The sequence below is a fragment of the Hylobates moloch genome, unplaced genomic scaffold (genome assembly GCF_009828535.3).
Source record: "Hylobates moloch isolate HMO894 unplaced genomic scaffold, HMol_V3 SCAFFOLD_6, whole genome shotgun sequence".
NCBI lineage: Eukaryota > Metazoa > Chordata > Mammalia > Primates > Hylobatidae > Hylobates > Hylobates moloch.
The window spans coordinates 156,285,011-156,307,721 of record NW_026652281.1 but is presented as its reverse complement, the minus strand read 5'-3'; the positions used below and the strand labels follow the sequence as shown (position 1 = coordinate 156,307,721).

The 22,711-nt window shown below is 49.9% G+C and overlaps 1 protein-coding gene across 7 annotated transcripts; it reads left to right on the top strand.

Annotated features, from left to right (window-relative positions):
- The first annotated feature begins 616 nt into the window (after nucleotides 1-616).
- Nucleotides 617-22,707, top strand: MRNIP (MRN complex interacting protein). 7 transcript variants are annotated; one of them, XM_032158888.2, is made up of 8 exons: nucleotides 617-2,030; nucleotides 2,395-3,529; nucleotides 7,557-7,616; nucleotides 11,597-11,685; nucleotides 15,824-15,899; nucleotides 17,951-18,108; nucleotides 19,048-19,135; nucleotides 22,096-22,707. In XM_032158888.2, the coding sequence occupies exons 2-8, from the start codon at nucleotides 3,473-3,475 to the stop codon at nucleotides 22,588-22,590; spliced, it is 1,023 nt and encodes a 340-aa protein (XP_032014779.1). In that variant the 5' UTR covers nucleotides 617-2,030; nucleotides 2,395-3,472; the 3' UTR covers nucleotides 22,591-22,707. The 7 variants fall into 7 exon arrangements, with proteins under 7 accessions (XP_032014779.1, XP_032014777.1, XP_032014781.1 ...); XM_032158886.2 differs by having other exon boundaries at nucleotides 2,395-3,544; XM_032158890.2 differs by lacking the exons at nucleotides 617-2,030; nucleotides 2,395-3,529 and adding an exon at nucleotides 3,801-3,880.
- Nucleotides 22,708-22,711: the final 4 nt, after the last annotated feature.

Genomic DNA, 22,711 nt, shown 5'->3' with positions numbered 1-22,711 from the left:
GCAGAACCTGTGGGTGCAGGCTGAGCAGGTCCTGACTAACGTGCACCAGGGGATGCCCTGAGCTGCACAGGTCTTCATGGGCAGGGGTTGTGGGTCCTGGTGAAGGAAGTGCATCCTCAGGCCTGGGGTGTAGCAAGCTGTCTGCCCTTGGGTTCAAGAGCCACAGGTGACCACAGGGGGCCCCAGGGCTGAGCCACAAGGATACCCTCACTTTGCAGGAGGAGCTGAAACTGACCAGTGTCCAGTGTTAGCCCCCACATGGGGCTGCTCTTGCTTCTACTAAAAGATATAGCAGTTACCCCCTTATCCACGGGAGATACAGTGGATATCTAAAACCAGACCCCCAGTGGATGTCTAAAACTGCAGATAATAACAAACCTTATACATACTGTTTTTTCCTATACATACATACCTGTGATTAAGTTTATGAATTAGGCACCTTGAGATTGACAACAATAACTAATAATAAAATGTAACGGTTATACTGTAATGAAAGTTGTAAATGTGGTCTGTCCCACAATATCTTCTTGTACTGTACTCGTCTATTTTCCAGGTGGCTGTTGACTCTGGGTAACTAAAGCTGCAGAAGGTGAAACTCAGAGGTACTATTGTTTATCTCTGTGGCTGCTGTTTTTTGTTTTAATTAAGTAGCTTTGCTTTTTTTTTTTTCTTTTTGAGACCGAGTCTTGCTCTGTCGCCCAGCCTGGAGTGCAGTGGTGTGATCTCAGCTCATTGCAACCTCTGCCTCCTGGGTTCAAGCAATTCTTCTGCCTCAGCCTCCCAAGCAGCTGGGACTACAGGCGTGTGCCACCACGCCCAGCTAATTTTTGTATTTTTACTAGAGATGGGGTTTCACCATATTGGCCAGGCTGGTCTCAAACTCTTGACCTCGTGATCCACCTGCCTCGGCCTCCCAAAGTGCTGGGATTACAGGCGTGAGCCACCGTGCCTGGCCTGCTTGTTTGTTTGTTTTAGAGACAGACTGGAGTGCTGTGGCATGACCATAGCTCACTGCAGCCTCAAACTCTTGGCCTGAAGTAATCCTCCTGCCGCAGCCTCCCTAGTAGCTGGGACTACAGGCATGAACCACCATGCCTGGCTTTAATTTCTAGTATTTACACAAACTACCATAAAATAATTTCAAATGATTTATAACAGAAAGACTGTTCTTGGCCATAATATAATTAAGATATAACCCCACACATCTGGCAATTTTAAGTCTTACATTGATTATATTCAATTAGATTTGAATAACTTGGAATTTGGATAAATGCCTTTTTTTTTCCATTTTTTGTCTTTACAGAGGTAAGATAAATGTTTTTAATATGTGGAAGTATAAACTTGTGAATACACCAAAGAAACCAAAGAATAGAAAAGAGGAATCTGGCCTATTCACATGATACAGTGTATGAAAACGTACAATAGTACTTTCATCCATAAATCATTCAGCCTGGGAAGATAACTCAAAATGTTTAACAACCAGAAGAGTAACATTAAATAATATATAGATAATACAAATAAAAAATTTAAATTTTATAAGTAAACATGAATATTTTAAAACTGCTTACCGAGTAATATAAGTTGCATCAAACCACTCATGAAATCATTCTTACAATTTCCAAGAAAAAAACTATATACATGAATTTTTAAAGTATTACAGGTTTATTGCCAAAAAGAGAAAAATATACAGAAAAGTAGAAAAACAATTTTTCCTAGTGCTACAGATTATTCCTCAGTATTTTGGCGTTGATTCTGTATTTTTTTCAGAGTTTAACTGATGTCATATATGAAATTTTTATTCTACTCTTTTCATTAAGCATAAAACATTTTTTGCAGATGCCTTCTGTTCTCCGCCACAATAACTCAAACGTAGAAATGAAGGAAGACCACCCAAATGAGAAACAGTGTTCAGAGCTTGCTACAGCAAGGGAATCAGCGCCCTCACCGGTGTGGGTAGGCGCAAGGACCCAGGGGGTGGAAAACGGGGAAGGCTCCAGGCGGTTCCCACTGCAGGCTGTTGGAAACTGGAGGTGAGCGAGAAGCAGGATGTTTTCTGTGACTGGTTTGGGGAGCGCTTTCTTGGGTTGGTTCTGACATGGGGAGGGTGGTACAAAAAACAGAGGAGCAAGTAGTCCTGACCGCGTCCTTCCCACGCAGCCGACCGCTGGGTTACTGCGGAAGCTGCAGTCAGTTTATTGTCATTCGTTATCTGACCATTGTCTATTGGTATATTGTCTCTCAATTTTTTTTTCTGGTAACTATTTACAAAAGTTGGAAAAAATTTAAAAATTAGCATTACCTACGACCTTAGCCACACACACACACCCCAGAAAATAATGCCAGTGTCACAGAAGTCACGATGTACTCTAATTTTGTAACCCTGCCTCTCCACAGCACGTTGTCACTTCAAACTCGGGTGCTTGCTGATGGAACTGCCTGAGTCCGTGCCGTTCTTCAGAACACTGATTTCCATTTCTTCCTAGTATTCTTCAGGGAACACTAGGGAATGAATAATAAATCACCTGGGTGAAGAGATTCCTTTCTTGGGGTATTAGTATTGCCAGGTTGCTTTCCACGGTTTTGCATTTGACCGTTCTCCTAGCACCCTGTAAGAGGGGTGGCCCTCCCTGCACCGTCAGGATTGGGTGTGTTCTTCAACGGGATGGTTTCTGCTGTTAAAAGCGAGTGTCGGCCGGGTGCAGTGGCTCACGTCTGTAATCCCAGTACCTTGGGAAGCCGAGGCGGGTACATCACCTGAGGTCAGGAGTTCGAGACCAGCCTGGCCAACGTGGAGAAACACCGTCTCTACTAAAACTACAAAAATTAGCTGGGCGTGGTGGCGGGCATCCGTAATCCCAGCTACTCGAGAGGCTGAGGCAGGAGAATCACGCCACTGCACTCCAGCCTGGGCGACAGAGCGAGACACTATGTCTCCAAAAAAAAACAAAAACAAAAACTTCTTTTGTGATAATTATTCATTGTGTAAAAGTTGGGAAAAAAATTAAAATTACAACCCTAGACACAGGGTTGTACGGTGGGAGGTAATTTTAATTTTTTTTGTATTTTATTTTCCAATGAGGTACAACCCTAAGCCACGCAGGGTTGCGGCGTGAGCGCCGGGCTGCGGGGGCGCCTCCGCCCTCCGTAGGGTGGGCCTGGGACGCTCCCGGGGCTGCAGGGGGACCGGCTTCGCGCTCGGCGGCCGCGCGCCTCCGCCGCCCTCTCCGGGAAGCGTGGGTCTGGTGAGCCCCTCCGTCTCCCCGGATTCCACCCCGGGCTCCGGTTCAAAGGCTAACTGTTCGCTGCTGCCTAAAAGCACGGCAGCGCAGGCCAGGCAGGGCGGCCCCTCCGCCCCGCTCCGCGTTGTGCGACAGCCCAAGGACTGGTCAGCGGAGGCCCTGCCGTCTCAACTCCAGTCTCCCCAGGGCCTGAAGCCGCTGCCTTAGGAAGATGCGGGCACTGCCCTGCTCAGATGGCGAGTCGGCTACCAGGAATCCTGCACCCACCGGGACCCAGGACTCCTTCCGAGGTCGGAGGGGCCCAGGTGACCAGCGAGAGGCGCGGCGGGCTAGAGGGGTTCCAGTGCGCGGGGGCGGGGCCGCGGCCGAGTATAAGTGCATGCGAGGCGGCGTAGGGGACTAGAGGGTCCGTGGCGCGTACGTGGGGCGGGGCCGCGGCGGCCGGAGCGAAGCGTATAAGTGCATGCGAGGCGGCGTAGGGGACTAGAGGGTCCGTGGCGCGTACGTGGGGCGGGCCGCGGCGGCCGGAGCGAAGAGTATAAATGCATGCGAGGCGGCGTAGGGGACTAGAGGGTCCGGAGCGCGTACGTGGGGCGGGCCGCGGCGGCCGGAGCGAAGAGTATAAATGCATGCGAGGCGGCGTAGGGGACTAGAGGGTCTGGAGCGCGTACGTGGGGCGGGGCCGCGGCGGGGCAAATGCAGAGCGCACGCGCTTGGCTGGCTGGCGATTGCACAAGCAGGGATGGCGCCGCCTCAGCGTTCTCGGGTGCTACGCTGCTGCAGCTGCCGCCTCTTCCAGGCGCACCAGGTCTGGCAGGTGCCAGCCCCCTCCTTCTTCTCCAGGGCGGGGACAGCGGACGGGGAATGGCGGGGCCGTGGGTGTTGTCTCGAGTGGCTCTGGGATGCACCGGGCCCGAAGGAGCGCAGGGAGCGCTGAGGGCGGGTCTCATTGGGGTCGCCCCCGCATAACGTTCTGAGCTTTTTGTTTGGTTCTTGTACAAACCAGAGATAACGGTTTCTGCGGAGGTGGCCTCTCGTGAATTGTAGCAGGTAGTGGGAGAACCCGGTTGAGTATAGATTCCTTTACGCAGAGCCTACCCCACGAAGTAGCCCTCAATTAGTTTCAATGAGAGGGGGAGGACGGTTCTTAGAGCCCGGGCGCGCCGCGGCGGCGTCCCTGCTCCACACCTGGGCGCGTTCTCCGTGGCCCCGTGCCTCTGCCGCCGTCCTTTTCCGCGGGGTCAGGGACTTGATATGCCTGTTCGCCGACGCATAAACCACGGGCCCCGGAGTCTTAAAGACAGATAATCTGTGTTACTAGAACATATTTACCTCCCTAACTTCCAGCGTGCCAGATAGAGAATGCCACTTAAGCTTTTCTGGATCGCGCCTGTCTCCCTGCTTGATAACACTGCAGTCACTGTGTTCGCTTCTGATAGTCCCTCCCTCCTAATTATTGGTAATCTGCTATGCCCTGAGAAAGAATAGCATCAGACTTCTTTTTTTTTCTATTTTTGAGACGGAGTTTCGCTCTTGTTGCCCAGGCTGGAGTGCAATGGCGCGATCTCGGCTCACCGCAACCTCCGCCTCCCAGGTTCAAGCAATTCTCCTGCCTCAGCCTTCCGAGTAGCTGGGATTACAAGCATGCGACATCATGCCCAGCTAATTCTGTGTGTTTTTTGTGTGTTTTTTTTTTTTTTTTTTTTTTTTTGAGACGGAGTCTCGCTCTGTCGCCCAGGCTGGAGTGCAGTGGCGCGATCTCGGCTCACTGCACGCTCCGCCTCCCGGGTTCACGCCATTCTCCTGCCTCAGCCTCTCCGAGTAGCTGGGACTACAGGCGCCCGCCACCACGCCCGGCTAATTTTTTGTATTTTTGGTAGAGACGGGGTTTCACCGTAATCTCGATCTCCTGACCTCGCGATCCGCCCGCCTCGGCCTCCCAAGGTGCTGGGATTACAAGCGTGAGCCACCGTGCCCGGCCAGAAAATCCACAGTTTTATTGGTGTTTTGAGGTAGAAGCTGAGAAGTAAAATTGCTAAGTCATTACCCACTTCAATTTTTGGTAGGTGCTCATTGTCCGCCTTAGAATCCTTTTGGATACTTCCCCCAAAAACCTCATGATTTTGTATGAGGATCATATTAATCGTATTAATGTTAATGAATCAACCTAGACATCTTTGTGGTGTTAAACATGATCCATTACGTTTATTCAAGTAACCTTGGTATCCCTTGGTAACATTTTATTTGTTGCTCTTATAAATGGACTCTTTATCAATTATGTGTTCTAATTAGATGTCTGCTCATATAAAAGCTATATTAATTTTTGAAGGTATCTTAATTTTGTACCTAACCACTGTATTAGATTGTCTAGTTTTAGTGGCTTCTCATTTCATTATGTTGGTTTTCAGATAAAAAATTATATCAGGTAGCAGCCGGGCATGGTGGTTCACACCTTTAATCCCAGCACTTTGGGTGGGTCACTTGAGGTCAGGAGTTCGAGACCAGCCTGACCAACATGATGAAACCCTGTCTCAACTAAAACTACGAAGTTAGCCAGGCGTGGTGGAAGGTGCCTGTAATCCCAGCTGCTTGGGAGACTGAGGCAGGAGAATCTCTTGAACCTGGGAGGTGGAGGTTGCACTAAGCCGAGATCTCACCATTGCACTCCAGCCTGGGCAATAAGAGCGAAACTCCGTCTCAAAAAATATAAAAATAAAAAATTGGCTTTTCTTTGGGAGGCTGAGGTGGGCAGATCATTTGAGGTCAGGAGTTATTTCAGGTGTTATAATTATGTCTATAAATAATGATAGGGTTTTCCCCTCCTTTCTAATTTTTATACCTCTTACAACTTTCTTCTAATTCCATTGGCTAGTACATCCAGAAAAAAATGGTAAATAATAGCGGGCAACCCTGGCTTGTTCTTGACTTCCATGTGGAGTGCTGGTAGAGATTCTCCAGCATTAGAGCTGGGTTTTAGGCATTTTATCATGTTAAGAGAGAAGACGTCTAGTCAGGTTTAACAAGAATTGAAAATAAATGTTATGGAATTTTTTTTAGACCCCAGTTTAACAAGAATTTAAATATTATGGAATTTCTTTTACAGCTTCAAGTTGGGTCTTTTGGAGTGTTTTTTTGTTGTTCGGATTTGGTTTTGCAAGACAGGCTCTTGCCGTGCTACCTGGGCTGGCCTCAAACTCCTGGGCTCAAGTAGTCTCAGCCTCCCTGGTTGCTGAGACTACAGGCTCGAGCCAGTGTGCCCAGCCCAATTTGATTGTGTTTCATATAGATAGCCAGTTTTCCCAGCACCACCCCAGACTTGTTAAATAGTCTTTTTTTCCACTTTTAAAGTACCACGTTTATGATTATGATATGCTAAATTTTTACACATGTGTTGGTTTGTTTCTGGACTCTTTCCATCAGTTTTTAAAATTATTTTGGGCCAGGTCCGGGCGTGGTGGCTCACGCCTGTAATCCCAGCACTTTGGGAGGCCGAGGTGGGTGGATCACCAGGTCAGGAGATCAAGACCATCCTGGCTAACACGGTGAAACTCCGTCTCTACTAAAAATACAAAAAATTAGCCAGGCGTGGTGGCGGGCACCTGTAGTCCCAGCTACTCGGGAGGCTGACGCAGGAGAATGGTGTGAACCCCGGAGGGGGAGCTAGCAGTGAGCCGAGATCACACCACTGCACTCCAGCCTGGGCAACAGAGCCAGACTCTGTCTCAAAAAAAAAAAAAAAAAAAATTATTTCGGGCCAGGCATGGTGACTCACACCTGTAATCCCAGCACTGTGGGAGGCCAAGGCAGGTGGATCACTTGAGGTCAGGAGTTTGAGACCAGCCTGGTCAACATGGTGAAACCCCATCTCTACTAAAATACGAAAATTAGCTGGGCGTGGTGGTACGCACCTGTAATCCCAGCTACTTGAGATTTTAAAAAAAAATTTCAGGTTCAATTCCATTTTGTTTTTTGTTTGTTTGTTTGAGATGGAGTCTCACCCTGTCGCGTAGGCTGGAGTGCAGTGGCGCAATCTCGGCTCACTGCAACCTCCACCTCCCGGGTTCAAGCGATTCTCCTGTCTCAGCCTCCTGAGTAGCTGGGATTACAGGTGCCTGCCACCACGCCCAGCTAATTTTCGTATTTTTAGTAGAGACTGGGTTTCACCATGTGGGTCAGGCTGGTCGCGAACTCCTGACTTTGTGATCTGCCCGCCTCGGCCTCCCAAAGGGGGATTACGTGCGTGAGCCAGCACGCCCGGCCCAATTCCATTTTGTTTTAAATAATTATCTGAGTTGTATTTCTGAAATTTCATTGCAGGTAAAAAAGAGTGTCAAGTGGACATGCAAAGCTTGTGGAGAGAAGCAGTCCTTTTTGCGGGTGAGTCCTACAAAACAGAAAGCAGGTGGGGCGCAGGCCTGCAGCGAGCCCTTCCAGGGACTCCCAGCGTGCCACAGCTGGGATCATCCTCTCTCACACAAAGTTCCCCAGACAGGGAGCTCCTGCTTCCGAGCTTCCTGTTCCTTCAGGAGGTGAAATGGATGGAGCAGTGTCTGGAAAGGTACTGCCATTTGATTCTTCATTCAGCAAGTATTTCTTGAGTACTTTCTGTGTGCCAAGCACAAGGGAAACAGTGGAAACTAAGCCCATTGTTGTTCTTGCCCTCACAGGCGCACTTGTGTGGAAGGGGAAGAGAAACTAATGCACACATGCATCTACATAATTTAAAACTCGGCTGAGCACAAGGAGAGGAAAGCACTGGGGACTGTGAGAAGATGACAGAGGAGTCGGGGCAGCCGGGGAAGGGCAGAGGCTGTTGGTGGAGGTGGGGGTGTGGGAAAGTGGGCTCAGGAAGTGGAGGCAGGCAGGGGTGGGCTGTAAATGCTCTTACCCAGCTGTTTGCCCCTGGCATTGAGGACGTCTTTTCAGTCCATCCGTATTGCCCCTCCTGAACTCTAGGACCCCAGACTGTCCTGCATCCTTTGCCTTACTGAACTTGCTCTTCTCCTGCTCCAGCCCCAGTGCCGCCTCTCCCTCACCTCTCATCTCTCCTCTCCTCCTACAGCCACGGTGCTTTCTTTCTGACCTTAAATCCAAACTCGCTCCTCTTTGGGCCTTTGTGCTCACTGTGGAGTTCTCCTCCCTCTTCTCAGCATCCTGTGGAAGTTACATAGTCTGTGTTTATGCACAGATTGTCCGTCTAAGGCTGTAAGTTCCATGAGAACAGTGTATCCGCAGCACCTAGCACAGTGCTCGGTGCTTGTGGAGTGAGGAAGCAGCCGGTCCAACCTTGTTGGGCGTTTAGGTTGATTTCCCTTTTGACTGTTATGCACAACTCTACCGTGAAGCTTTTTACAAAAACCTCTTTATCCACGTGACCAGCTGTTTACTGTTCACTTAGGACGAAGTCCTAGAAGTTGAAGTGCTGTTTTTTGGGGTTTGTTTTTTTTTTTTTTTTTTTTTTTTTTTTGAGATGGAGTCTCGCTCTGTCACGCAGGCTGGAGTGCAGTGGTGCGATCTTGGCTCACTGCAACCTTCGCCTCCCGGGTTTAAGTGATTCTCCTGCCTCAGCCTCCTGAGTATCTGGGACTACAGGTGCGTGCCACCACGCCCAGCTAATTTGTGTTTTGTATGTTTAGTAGAGACGGGGTTTCACCATGTTGGCCAGGCTGGTCTCGAACTCCTGACCTCAAATGATTCACCTGCCTCAGTAGACAAAAACATTTCATAATGTTGATGAATGCCTTCACCTGATATTTTTTATTTTTTTATTTTTTTTTGAGACGGAGTCTCGCTCTGTCACCCAGGCTGGAGTGCAGTGGCGCAATCTTGGCTCACTGCAACCTCCACCTCCCAGGTTCCAGCGATTCTCCTGCCTCAGCCTCCCAAGTAGCTGGGACTATAGGCGCACACCACCACACCCAGCTAATATTTTGTATTTTTAGTAGAGATGGGGTTTCACCATGTTAGCCAGGATGGTCTCAATCTCCTGACCTCGTGATCTGCCCGCCTTGGCCTCCCAAAGTGCTGGGGTTACAGGCGTGAGCCACCGTGCCCGGCTGATATTTTTTTTAAAAAAAGGTAAAAAAAAAACACTTCAGAATGGGTTCAGCAAAGTTAAAAAATAAATAAACAAATAAATAAAGTGCTGGCAAGGTAATGAGATCTCTTAGGGAATCCAAGGGGCAGAACTTCATCCCCCATCCCTTGAAAAACTAGCCCCAAGAACTGAAAAGCTGCCAACAAGCCAGGCCTCAGCTTTTCCTGCCCATCACCCAGCTTCTCCCTGTATCTTTACTCCATTTTCTCCTCTCCTTCCCTTTGTGTTTCTCCCCAGACTGTTCAGTCACATTCTCTGCTCCAAGTCCGTAGAATCTCATTCCAAGCCAGCTGGAAGAGCTGAGGCTCAATTATACATTCCTAGGAGAAGCAACCTGGTGGCCCAGGCTGACTCGGATGTCCACTTCTGGTCCAGTCAACTGGGATTGGGTCTCAGAAGAGAGGGGCTGGCTTACCAGGTAGGCAGACACCCCACGTGGTGAGCATGGCTTGTTTGAGATGTATATATTTCTACATTCTCCTTGAGGAAGCCTTCTTACTCCCCTCAATGCCTCTGTGCTGTGTGTGGTATGTGGTGTATGGCTGACTAGGCCACAGTAACAAACACACGAAAATTGTGGTGGCTTAATACAATAAACGTTTCTCTTGCTCTGATAACAGTCCTGGGAAGACGATAAGGTCAGCAGGGCACTGCCCTTGATGTGCTTGCTCAGGGATCCAAGCTCCTGCCATCTTGAGCTTCTTCTATTCCCTGAGGCTCATCTGTAGCTGCTTCTAGCCACTGAGAAGGGCAGGTGCTTGGAGGAGCTACTGGGAGGCTTTGAGGGCCAGGCTGGGAAACAAGTGACAGTGCCGTGGAAAGAGGCTGGTTTTGTGGCCACCCCGACCACATGCACACTGGAAAATGAAGTCCAGTTTTGTGCCCACATTGGGAAGAATGCGCTTCAGTATCCAGCCAGCAGTCCCTGCCCTATGGAAGAGCACACCACTACTGCTTATGCCAGCCTGGTCTTTGCCGTTTCCCCCTCCAGCTACTCTTCTCCGTTCTCATGTGAATGTGCTCCAAACAGGACTGCACACTCCCTACGTGTCCATCACAATTGCTTCTGTCAGAGTCAGCAGTGGTCTCTGTGTTGCTAAAAACAATGGTTGGTTCTCAGTTCTCACTTGACTTACTAGCTGCCAGGCACTGGGAGTCCACGGAATTCTGTGCTCAGGGGACATCAAGAATGCTCCTGCCAGTGGGGTGTTGAGGAACACTGGACACGTATAGTGTGTGTGTCTGATCACAGATGTGCTCCATTGTCCCAGCAGACTTCACTTACAAAACACAGGTTCAAAGACCAGAGTATTAAGAATTTCAGGATGGTGACAGCAGAGCAGCTGTCATACCTGTGAAGCTGATTCTGCCTGTACTATAGCAGGACCCATACTCTCAAATTCCATCTCTCACCATCTTCCCCTTAGACCACTCAGCTCCAGCCATGCTGGCCTCTTCACTGTTCCTCGAAAATTCCAGGCTCAGGGTCTTCACACTCGTTTTCATGTCATTGCTTCTGCTGGAATGTTCTTCCCCAGACAGCCATGTGGCTTGCTGCTTCATAGCTTCCTGTTTGTGCTCAAACGTTACCTTCTTAGAGATCCATTCCTTGACCATTTTGAACACCTTAGTAAAACGGTATGCTCTTATGTACGGCCTCTTTCCTGGCCTTACTAGCATCTGATAGGTTACATGGCTCACTTGTTTCTTTCCTGTCTCTTCTCACTTGAATGTGAGTTCCATGATGACAGGGAGTCTTGTCCATTCCTGTATTGTCTACCCCTAGATGAGGCCTGGCACATAGTTGGTATTCAATAAATATTTGTTGGATGAATTTGTGACTGCTAAGTGGGAAAAATGTGTTTTATTTTGTATTCCTTTCATTATCAGTGAAGGTAAGTATCATTTCATATATTTTTTGGCAGTATGTTATACAATATGGCAATACGTGTTACTTCCCTTGTGACCTTTTTATTCATGTTCACTAACCATTTTGTGTAGGGCTTTGGGTTGAGTTTGGCTTCAATAGGTAGAGTTCAGGGTGGGACAGTTCTTGTGGGATAGCCACACAGATCTAAACTATTAGTTCCGGAGACTGTTGGTTTGCAAATCGATCTAGAGACAGCCGTCAGTCACTAGGATTCCTGCATGCTGCTTTAGGGGTCTTCGGCCTGTCCTCCCTGAGGTGCATCTCAGATGGATCTGTTTCTCAGCCTTCCGCCAGCACTTTTTAAATGTAATATATTTTCTGGTTTCTCAGGCTTATGGTGAAGGCTCTGGTGCTGACTGTAGACGCCATGTCCAAAAATTAAATCTGCTACAGGGACAAGTTTCTGAGCTGCCACTCAGGTACAGTTGTTTGAGAAGAGTGTGGTTGTCTTGCCCTGTTTTCGTCTTGACTGGATAATAGAAGTACACAATGGAAATCCTGGGCTGGGCACTCTGCTCCGGCGGGACCTGCCCCAGGTCCCTGCTGTCACTTTGCCATCTGAGGTCAGCAGCTGCCCTCAGAACCAACCCCGGGGATTTTTAGAATACTGGGGCTGAGCTTCACCTGAGGAGATTCTCACCTGATTGCCTGTGATGGGGCCCAGACCTGTGATTTTTAAAGCTGGCAGGCCATTGCTCTGTGCCTCCAGAGCCGAAAGGCTCTTGACACAGCTGTTCTCGTTTGTGGCAGGTTCCCCAGAGAGGCCCCGGTAGGACAGACCCCACTGGGCCTGGGTCAGTGGAGAAGTCCGTTAGACTTCCATGTCTTACCATATGGCAGTCAAACACCCTGAGCAGTTCTCCCACTGAAAATAACTAAAACTGCTAGCTATTTTAAATGCACTGATGAGCTGACAAGAAAGAAAGTAACTCTCGGCCAGGCGCAGTGGCTCATGTTTGTAGTCCCAGCACTTTAGGAGGCCAAGGTGGGCAGATCACGAGGTCAGGAGTTTGAGACCAGCCTGGCCAGCATGGTGAAACCCCGTCTATATTAAAAATACAAAAAAATTAGCTGGACATGATGGTGCACGCCTGTAATCTCAGCTACTCAGGAGGCTGAGGTAGGAGAATCACTTGACCACAGGAGGCGGAGGTTGCAGTGAGCCGAGATCGCACCATTGCACTCCAGCCTGGGCAACAGAACGAGACTATCTCAAAAAAAAATAAGTAACTCTCAGAGGTCAAAAATGAAGAAGCTGGTCCAATGGTAGTCGATTATCAGAACTTACTAACATTAGGGTCGCTAAAGTTGGTATACAACTCTCCACTGCTAAATTTAACTGGCTTTAAAAAAAAAAAAATGTAGAAGCCAAAATCCAGAGAGGAAGCACCTGAGCTGCTGGGGTGATTGAAGCCCGGTGCTCTGGAGCCTCCATTTCAACGGCTGGGAGGGGTGCAGGAGGCCCTCGGAAGACAAAACCTATGGCCCGGTCAGAGTAGACGGGCCAATAGGACGCCTCGTAACAACACTGAGCCCCCAGAGGACTACACCCTCAGTGTACAAATGAACTAGGTCCACTCTGCAACAGGCAGCTTGCCTGTATTGACCTTGGCAGTGGCTGAAGAGGGGGAAATATCTCTTAAGATTTTGGAAATAAAAGGAAGTAGTTGCATGGTTTTTCAGCCTTTTACATACCCTTTGTGAAAAGCCTCAAGCAGAAAATTTATGTTTTAATTGTCCCAGGAAGCAGAGGTAAATGGAGCTCCTCTCTGCAGCAATATATCTTCAATTGCCGGGCCTTAAAGTTCCCACAGGGGCCAGGCGTGGTGGCTCACCCCTGTAATCCCAGCACTTTGGGAGGTTGAGGTGGGCGGACCACGAGGTCAAGAGATCGAGACCATCCTGGCCAACACGGTGAAACCCCATCTCTACTAAAAATACAAAAATTAGCTGGGCATGGTGGCGGGCGCCTGTAGTCCACGCTACTAGGGAGGCTGAGGCTGGAGAACTGCTTGAACCCGGGAGGCAGAGGCTGCAGTGAGCCGAGATCGCGCCACTGCACTCCAGCCTGCCAACAAAGCGAGACTCCATCTCAAAAAAAGAAAAAAAGAATTCCCACAGAAAAAGTTCCAAGCAGCATATACTCAGGAGTTTAAAATCATTTAACATTCAAGGAAATATGCCACCAGGAGCAAAAGATAGCAGAACAACAAACAGAAAAGTCAGACCCATAAAGACTTCAAAATACAGGATATTGCATGTTTAATATATTTAATAAAATAAAAGAAGTGGGTGATAAGATGAGGGACTTCAAAACATAGGTGTATTTGAGAGCTTGTTTGGAGGTTCTAGCAGGGGAGTGCAGCTACTCGTATACCCTGGACCGAAGACCACTCCTCCTCTGTTGGAGGTGGCCGTCCTCTTCGACCAAGCGCACAGCTTCAGGAGGGACGCACATGGAGTGGTGAGGGAAGAAGGGGACATTGCCTAGCCATCGAGATCAGCTCACCAACCCTGGTGATGGATGGGGTGACAGATGTCGCAGCCAGATCACCCTCACATCCAAAAAAATAGGTGTATTTGAAAAAGAACCAAAAAGAGGCCGGGTGCAGTGGCTCACAGCTATGATCCCAGCACTTTGGGAGGCCAAGGCAGGTGGATTATTTGAGGTCAGGAGTTCAAGACCAGCCTGGCCAACATGGTGAAACCCCGTCTCTACTAAAAATACAAAAGTTAATTGGGTGTGGTGGCACATGCCTGTAGTCCCAGCTACTCAGGAGGCTGAGGCATAAGAATTGCTTGAGCCTGGGAGGCAGAGGTTGCAGTGAGTCAACCTCCATCTCCCAGGCTCAAGTGAGGTCTGCAACAGAGTGAGACTCTTTTTTCTTTTTTTTTTTTTTTTTTTTTTTTTTTTTTTTTTTTTTTTTTTTTTTTTTTTTTTTTTTTTTTTTTTTTTTTTTTTTTTTGAGACAGAGTCTCGCTCTGTCGCCCAGGCTGGAGTGCAGTGGCGCAATCTCGGCTCACTGCAAGCTCTGCCTCCCGGGTTCACGCCATTCTCCTGCCTCAGCCTCTCCGAGTAGCTGGGACTACAGGCGCCCGCCACCACGCCCGGCTAATTTTTTTTTGTATTTTTAGTAGAGACGGGGTTTCACCGTGGTCTCGATCTCCTGACCTCGTGATCCGCCCGCCTCAGCCTCCCAAAGTGCTGGGATTACAAGCGTGAGCCACCGCGCCCGGCGAGACTCTGTCTTTCAAAAAAAAAGAGTTTGCAGAACTTCAAAGTATAATCATTGAAATTGAAAATTCAGGCCAGGCGCAGTGGCTCATGCCTGTAATCCTAGCACTTTGGGAGGCTGAGGCAGGCAGATCACTGTAATCCTAGCACTTTGGGAGGCTGAGGCAGGCAGATCACTTGAGGTCAGGAGTTCATGACCAGCGTGGCCAACATAGTGAAACCCCATCTCTACTAAAAATACAAAAATTAGCTGGAAATCACTTGAGCCCAGGAGGCGGAGGTTGCAGTGAGCCAAGATTGTGCCACTGCACACCAGCCTGGGTGACAGAGTGAGACTGCATCTCAAAAAAAAAATTAAAAATTCAGTGTACATGTTAAACAGATTAAATGCAGCTGAAGAGAGAATTAGTGAAATGGAAGATAAATCTAAAAAATTATTCATAATGCAACACAGAAAAATGGAAAAGTAGAAAATATAAGGGAAAGTTGAGAGACATGGAGGTTACAGAGGAGAGTTCTACCAAGAGGTAATAAAGAGAATGGGGCAAAAGCAGTAACTGAAGAGATAAGAGCACAGCATTTTCCAGAATCAGAGACAACATTTTTAGATTAAGGAAACAGTAAATCCCAAACTGGATAAAACCATTATTTGCAAATAGCCTGATTGTGTATGTAGAAAATCCTAATGAATCTACAAAAAAAGCTACTAGAACTAGTAATTTAGCAAGATCACAAGAATACAAGGTCAACATACAAAATTAAATTGTATTTCTATATATATGCAGTGGACAATTGGAAAAATGATTTTTAAAATCAAACCGGCTGGATGCGTACTTCATGCTTGTAATCCCAGCACTTTGGGAGGCCGAGGTGGGTAGATCACTCGAGCCCAGGAATTTGAGACTTCCATGGGCAAGATGGCAAAACCCTGTCTACAAAAAAAAGAAGAAAAAAAAAATTTAGCCAGGCATGGTGGTACGTGCCTGTGGTCCCAGATACTCAGGAGGCTGAGGTGGGAGGATCACCTGAGCCCAGGGAGGTTGAAGCTGCAACTTATCTCCATTGTCATGTGATTCCATCGTCCAGCGATCTTGGCTCACTGCAACCTCTGCCTCCCAGGTTCAAACGATTATCCTGCCTCAGCCTCCTGAGTAGCTGGGAATATAGGTATGCACCACCATGTTGGCCAGACTTGTCTGGAACTCGTGACCTCAGGTGATCCACCTGTCTCAGCCTCCCAAAGTGCTGGGATTACAGGAGTGAGCCACTATGCCCAGCCCCTGGTCATTTTTCAAAGGGCATATGTATGGTCTTCCCTGAAGGTGTCTAGAAGAAACCGTCAGTGCCGGTGAAGAAGAAAACGTGGGCCACCAGCAGGCTGGGAATGTGAAGCAGCAGGTAAGCCTCAGGCCCACCTGCCCCAGGCTGGCTCTGTGTCAGGGAAGGGATGAATGCACAGATGTATCCAGTAGTCATTCGTATAGCTAATGTGTGTCGATGCCACCCAATGACAGTCAGTTGGCTTAAAGCTGCAGGGAACACAAAAATAAATAAACCTGTACCTTTTGTAAGGATGGAGGCAGCCATGTGTACCAATCATTACAGTACCCTGCAAAGGACCCTCTCCTCTGCTTGGGGGACTCCTGAATGTAACTCAAACATCACCTTATGCTGCTTGCACTTTGCCCCCACAGCACTCTGGGCATACCTCTGAGAGGGAAAGAGTAATGGGATAAAACACCTGGGTTTCCATCTTTCCTTGTTCCACACTGCAAGCTGTTTTTTTCCTCTGAAACGAGGTCTCACTCTGTCACCCAGGCTGGAATGCAGTGGCGCGATCATGGCTCCCTGCAGCCTTGACTTCCTGGACTTAAGTGATTCTCCCACCTCAGGCTCCTTAGTAACTGGGACTATAAGTGCACGCCCTGCTGATTTTTTTTCTTTTTTGTAGAGGCAGGGTCTCCCTATGTTGTCTAGGCTGGTCTCAAACTCCTGGGCTCAAGCCATCTTCCCACCTCAGCTCCCAAAGTACTGGGATGACAGGCTTGAACCACTGCACCTGGCCAGATTGACACTTTGTTATAAGCAGAGGAAGATGCTCTTCTGGTACCTGTGCCTGTGCTTCCAATTTGGTTCATTTACAGACTTAATTTTATATCATTCTCATCAGAAATACTTTTTTGCATCCTAGTTTTCAGTTGTTATCATTCTTCTGTGTTGTGGTATAGTCTTCAGTGATTTTCATTTCTTATTTATTTTTGAGACAGGGTCTCCCTCTGTCACCCAGGCTGGAGTGCGGAGGCATGATCACTGCTCACTGGAGCCCCGATGTCTCAAAAAAACAAAGTGTTTACAGAATGTAGTAGATGGACCCGTATTGATTCCTTTATTATGTGGCATTTAGGTTGTTTCCACACTTCTGCTTGCCTGCCTACCTGCCTCCCTCCCTCCCTCTCCTTTCATTCTTTCCTTCCTTCCTTTTCTCCTTTCCTCCTTTTGACGGAGTCTCGCTCTGTCCCCCAGCCAGAGTGCGGTGGCATGATCTCAGCTCACTGCAACCTCTGCCTCCTGGGTTCAAGCAATTCTTCTGCCTCAGCCTCCCAAGAAGCTGGGATTACAGGTACGCACCACCACGCCCGGCTAATTTTTGTATTTTTAGTAGAGATGGGGTTTCACCATGTTGCCTAGGCTAGTCTTGAACTCCTGAGCTCAGGTGACCTGCCTGCCTCAGCCTCCCATGGTGCTAAGGTTACAGGTGTGAACCACTGCACCTGGCCATGTTTCTACACTTCTGTTTTTTTTTTTTTTTTTTTTTTTTTGAGATGGAGTCTCGCTCTGCCTCCCAGGCTGGAGTGTAATGGCACAATCTCAGCTCACTGCAAGCTCTGCCTCCCGGGTTCACGCCATTCTCCTGCCTCAGCCTCCTGAGTAGCTGGGACTACAGGTGCCCGCCATCACGCCTGGCTAATTTTTTGTATTTTGTTTTTTTTTTAGTAGAGACAGGGATTTCACCATGTTAGCCAGGATGGTCTTGATCTCCTGACCTTGTGATCCGCCAGCCTCGGCCTCCCAAGGTGCTAGGATTACAGGTGTGAGCCACCGCGCCTGGCCACTTCTGTTCTTATAAATGAAATTTGCTATTTTTTGTAAGACTGGGACTGGCACCTCTGCCTTCTCTCTCTGTGTGGAATCACTGGGCCAGGGAGCATAGACATTCGTGAGGCTCTTGGTGGGCCGTGCCCGGCCGCCTTCCCGAGGTCTGTACCAGTGAGCGCTGTCCTGCCAGCATTGCAGGGTGTTGGTGTCCATCACCTTCCAGCCAGGGCCTTTCCAAGAGTGGAGCTGGACATGACTCCTGAGATCCTCAGGCCCAAGAGTTGGGCTAGGGGTTTTTGATAAAACTGCCTGGTTTCCAGTACTGAGAATCAACTTTTTTCTCCATCTGGTAGGAAAAATCGCGGCCCTCAGAGAGTCGCTGGCTGAAGTATCTAGAAAAGGACTCCCAAGAACTGGAGCTGGAAGGAAGAGGAGTGTGTTTCAGCAAACAGCCTTCACCCAAATTGGAGGAGCCAAGCCCCCGCTTCAGTCAAGACCTGCCTAGAAAAAGGTACCAAGTGCGTCTCCGTTCCAGCCCTGGCCCAGAGCCTACGCTGCCTCCAGCAGTGGGGCACCAGTGAGCCACTGTGAGCATCAGCCAAGCGCGGGAAGCCAAGGTGGCAAGTGCCAGCAGGTGGGAAAACGGGCAGCTGCTGCCACTGCTGGCCCCTCAGCCCACCTGGGCATTGGGCACTGCCGGTGCAGTGGCAAAAGCTGGGCAGGTCACCAGTACGCATACCCTTTATGATGCCCACTTAATTCTGAACATCTCAGACTGTACTGACCTCAGGGAAGTGGCCAGAGTAGCTGACAGGCCTGAGAGCTTTCAGCACAGAGAAGCAGAGACCTCCTACTTGAAGGAAGGTTTCTTCTGCTTCAGGCATTTCCGTGAGTTTTTTGGAGACGGCTTTAGGTTGAGGATCTAGGGAGGCTCTTAGAGGGCAGGAGCTTTCAGGAGGTAGATTCTGCTTTCAAACCAAACCTTCCACCCAGGCACAGTGGCTCACACCTGTAATCCCAGCACTTTGGGAGGCTGAGGCAGGAGGATCATTTGAGACCAGTCCGGGCAACACAGGGAGACCCCATCTGTACAACAAATTTTTTAAAACAAATTCATGGGGCATGGTGGTGCCTGCCTGTGGTCCCAACTACTTGGGAGGCTGAGGCAGGAGGATCACCTGAGCCCAGGAGGTCAAGGCTGCAGTGAGCCATTGCACTCCAGCCTGGTGCCGGTGAGACCCTGTCTAAAATAAAAACACTTTCTAGCACCTAGAAGCTGTGAAGCAGGGGTGTGGGGCCTGGGCGGTGGCTGGGCAGCCTGAGCAGCTGCCTGGGAAGCTGTAGGGACAAGCAGGCGGCCACTCAAGCTTGTGGGCCGTGTGATCATGGAGTCAGGCTCGGGGTGCCGCTGGAGAGTAGCACGGGACTACTGACAGTACTGTCCTGACAGGAAGTGGAGCCAGAGCACCGTCCAACCTCCATGCAGCCTTGGCGTCCAGGACTCGGGTGGCTCCGAGGTCGCCTGGGAACCCCAGAAGGTCAGTGACAGAGAACAGTTTCTCTCTGGTCCCAGTGACCACTGAGTATGTGTGGGATAATTTTGTCCTTTGTCACAGCTGACAAAGTGTGAGATTCCTACCCGCAGAAAGCCCATCTTCCCACCTGGGTTTCTTGTCTTTTCTGTCTGACGCCAGCTCCTTCCTCAGGTCTGTACCCCCTTTTCCCACCCATGCCTCTCGTCTCCCATGAGGGTAACTCAGGACCAAAGAGCACTGTGACCCTTGTAGCAACTGAGGTTGGCCAGCAGGTCAGCCTGACGATGGGTCAGGGCCATCGTCTCGTTCTGCGTGGAGCACGGGGACCTGTGTCCAGGCAGGAGTAGTCAGTGGGCCGCCCTGACTCCTGGGAGATGCTTCCCTCCACACTCACATTTGCCCAGCTGTGGGGTCTTGTATGTGAGGCACTCTTCACTTAGGGTGTTGTCTTGTTCTTTCTCGTTTTCTGAGACAGGGTCTCACTCTTGTCTACCCAGGTTGGAGTGCAGTGGCACAGTCATAGCCTACTGAAGCCTCACCTCCCAGGCCCAAGTGATCCTCCTGCCTCAGCCCCCAAGTAGCTGGGACCACAGATGCATACCACCACACTGGCTACTCTTTAAAAAATATTTTGTAGAGGCCGGGCGCAGTGGCTCACACCTGTAATCCCAGCACTTTGGGAGGCCGAGGTAGGTGGATCACTTGAGGTCAGGAGTTTGAGACCAGCCTGGCCAACATGGTGAAACCCCATCTCTACTAAAAATAATTAGCTGGGCGTGGTTGCACGCGCCTGTAATCCCGGCTACTCGAGAGGCTGAGGCAGGAGAATTGCTTGAACCTGAGAGGCACAGGTTGCAAGTGAGCAGAGATTGCACCACTGCGCTCCAGCCTGGGCAACAGAAAAAAAAATTTTTTTAGAGACGTGGTCTCACTATGTTGCCCAGGCTTGTCTCAAACTCCTGAGCTCAAGCAATCTTCCCACTTCCCAAAGTGCTGGGACTATAGGTGTGGGCCACTGCGCCTGGCCTGGTTGTCTTGTTCTTGAAGCTTCCAGTCCTGCAGGCCCCACCGCATATCCGGTGCTGCACAGTGCAGGGTTTGCTCTGTCACAGGAGCCAGGGCACAGCAGGGCACTGCCGTTGGGAGTCCACTGGGCGTCAGTCACTGCCCCCACCCCCACGTCAGCCAGGGTCGGTCTCCACTGGCCTCACCACACACAGAGCACTGGCTCATGCCGAGACAGAATTCAAACTTTGATGTTGCCGCCAACTAGTTTTGTGATCCTGGGTAAGTATGTGGCTTTGAATCTTCAAATCCTAGAAGAATGACCAGAGAGTCTGCCACGGGCCAGTCCCTGGGCTGCACGTTGTAATGGTATCATTATGTTTCATGCTCCCTCAAGCCTGTTGCTTTGTTTTAAAGGTGAGGAACTGAGGCTTGCAGTTTTTGTGCAGTCACGGCAAAGCCGACATCAAGTTTCAGGGCCACAGAGCCTCTTCCATACTGCCTGGGTGGCAGTGCTGCAGGGACCCACTCTGTCGTTGCTTTCACGTTGCTTTTCCCTTTGTAAGCAGCACAACCCAACTTTTTTTTTTTTTTTCGAGATGGAGTTTCACTCTTGTTCCCCTGGCTGGAGTGCAATGGCACGATCTTGGCTCACTGTTACCTCCGCCTCCCAGGTTCAAGCGATTCTCCTGCCTCAGCCTCCCGAGTAGCTGGGATCACAGGCGTCTGCCACCACGCCTGGCTAATTTTTGTATTTGTAGTAGAGACAGGGCTTCCCCATGTTGGCCAGGCTGGTCTCGAACTCCTGACCTCAAGTGATCCACCCACCTTGGCCTCCCAAAGTACTGGGATTACAGGCATAAGCCACTGCACCCAGCCTTTTGTTGTTGAGACAGGGTGTCACTCTGTCACCTAGGCTGGAGTGCAGTGGCACAGTCACACCTCATAGCCTCTACCTCCTGGGCTTAAGTGATCCTCCCGAGTAGCTGGGATCACAGGTGCTCACCACCACGCTTGGCTAATTTTTTTGTAGAGAGGGGGTTTCACCGTGTTGGCCAAGCTGATCTCAAACTCCTGGGCTCAATCTGCCTGCCTCGGCCTCCCGAAGTGCTGGGATTCAGGCATGAGCCACTGCTTCCAGCCTACAACCCAGCTTGCTTTTTTTTTTTTTTTGAGACAGCATCTCGCTGTCGCCCGGGCTGGAGCGCAGTGGCGCGATCTCGGCTCACTGCAATCTGCCTCCCAGGTTCAAGTGATTCTCCTGCCTCAGCCTCCTGAGTAGCTGAGATTACAGGCGCGTGCCACCATGCCCGGTTAATTTTTGTATTTTTAGTAGTGATTGATAGGGTTTTGCCATGTTGGCCAGGTTGGTCTCAAACTCCTGTCCTCAGGTGATCTGCCCACCTCGGCCTCCCGAAGTGCTGGGATTACAGGCGTGAACCACTGCGCCCGGCCTACACCCAACTTTCAGAGCATCTTTGGTTCCTGGGGTGAGAAGCCAGACCCCAGCACCAGTCCTATCCAACAGGGAGCTTGGTGCTGCCACCTCTGCAGCTGCAGAACCCAGCAGGCTCTGGAGAGCCACTCCCAGGTGGGAGGTGGCAGGATGGAGCCAGCCCACCCCTTTCCAGACGGCTCTAGGCCCTCCCGCTCAAACCTCTTGTAGGCACCGGTGACCTGAGTCTAAGGTCCCCAGGAGATGGATCACCTGATGACATGAGAATGTCTTGTTTTTGGAAAGCCTGATCATGCAATTTAGCAGAAGGTTTGCGGTGAGGTGGAAGGCATTGATTTGCTTCGTCTTGGTAACCCTCAAAATCAAAGCCTATCCCAGCCTGACAGCTTCCAGCAGAAAGCGTCAGAACCAGAGGCCCAGCCAAGGCCCAGGCAGGGCAGGTGGTCCTGCTGGGCCCTGGCATTGTTCTTACAAATGGAGGGCATGCCGTCTTCTCTTTCAGGGACAGGCTGGCCTGACATGGAAGGTGAAACAAGGCAGCAGCCCCTGCCTCCAGGAGAACTCTGCAGACTGCAGTGCCAGGGAGCTGAGGGGTCCTGGGAAGGAGCTACGGAGTCCTGCCCAGCAGGTTATAGCCACATCCTCTAAATGGGCGCGATTTGTCCTGTCACCTAGAAAAAGTTCACATGTGGACAGTGAGCAGCCAAGGTATCTTCAGAGGGACCCCAGGTCAGCTGGTCCAGCACAGGCTAAGCAAGGGACCCCCAGAGCACAGGCCTCAAGGGATAGCCTCAGCAGGCCCACTGCCGCTGTCCAGCTTCCTCAAGCCACACACACCCTCACATCCGGGCCTAAGAGGCCCTGTGGGAAGACCTCATGGGACGCAAGGACTCCCTGGGCAGAGGGTGGGTCCCTGGTCCTGGAGGCGCAGAATCCTCAACCCACACGACTGTGTGACCTCTTTACAACTGGGGAAGACTTTGATGATGATCTGTGATCTGGGACTGGCAGGTTATTAATCGAGATACACTTGTTAGGTGGGACAGGGTTCCCCTAAGGCACTTTTAAAGATACTGTGTAAGACCCACTAACAATAAACTTACTGTCAAACAATCATC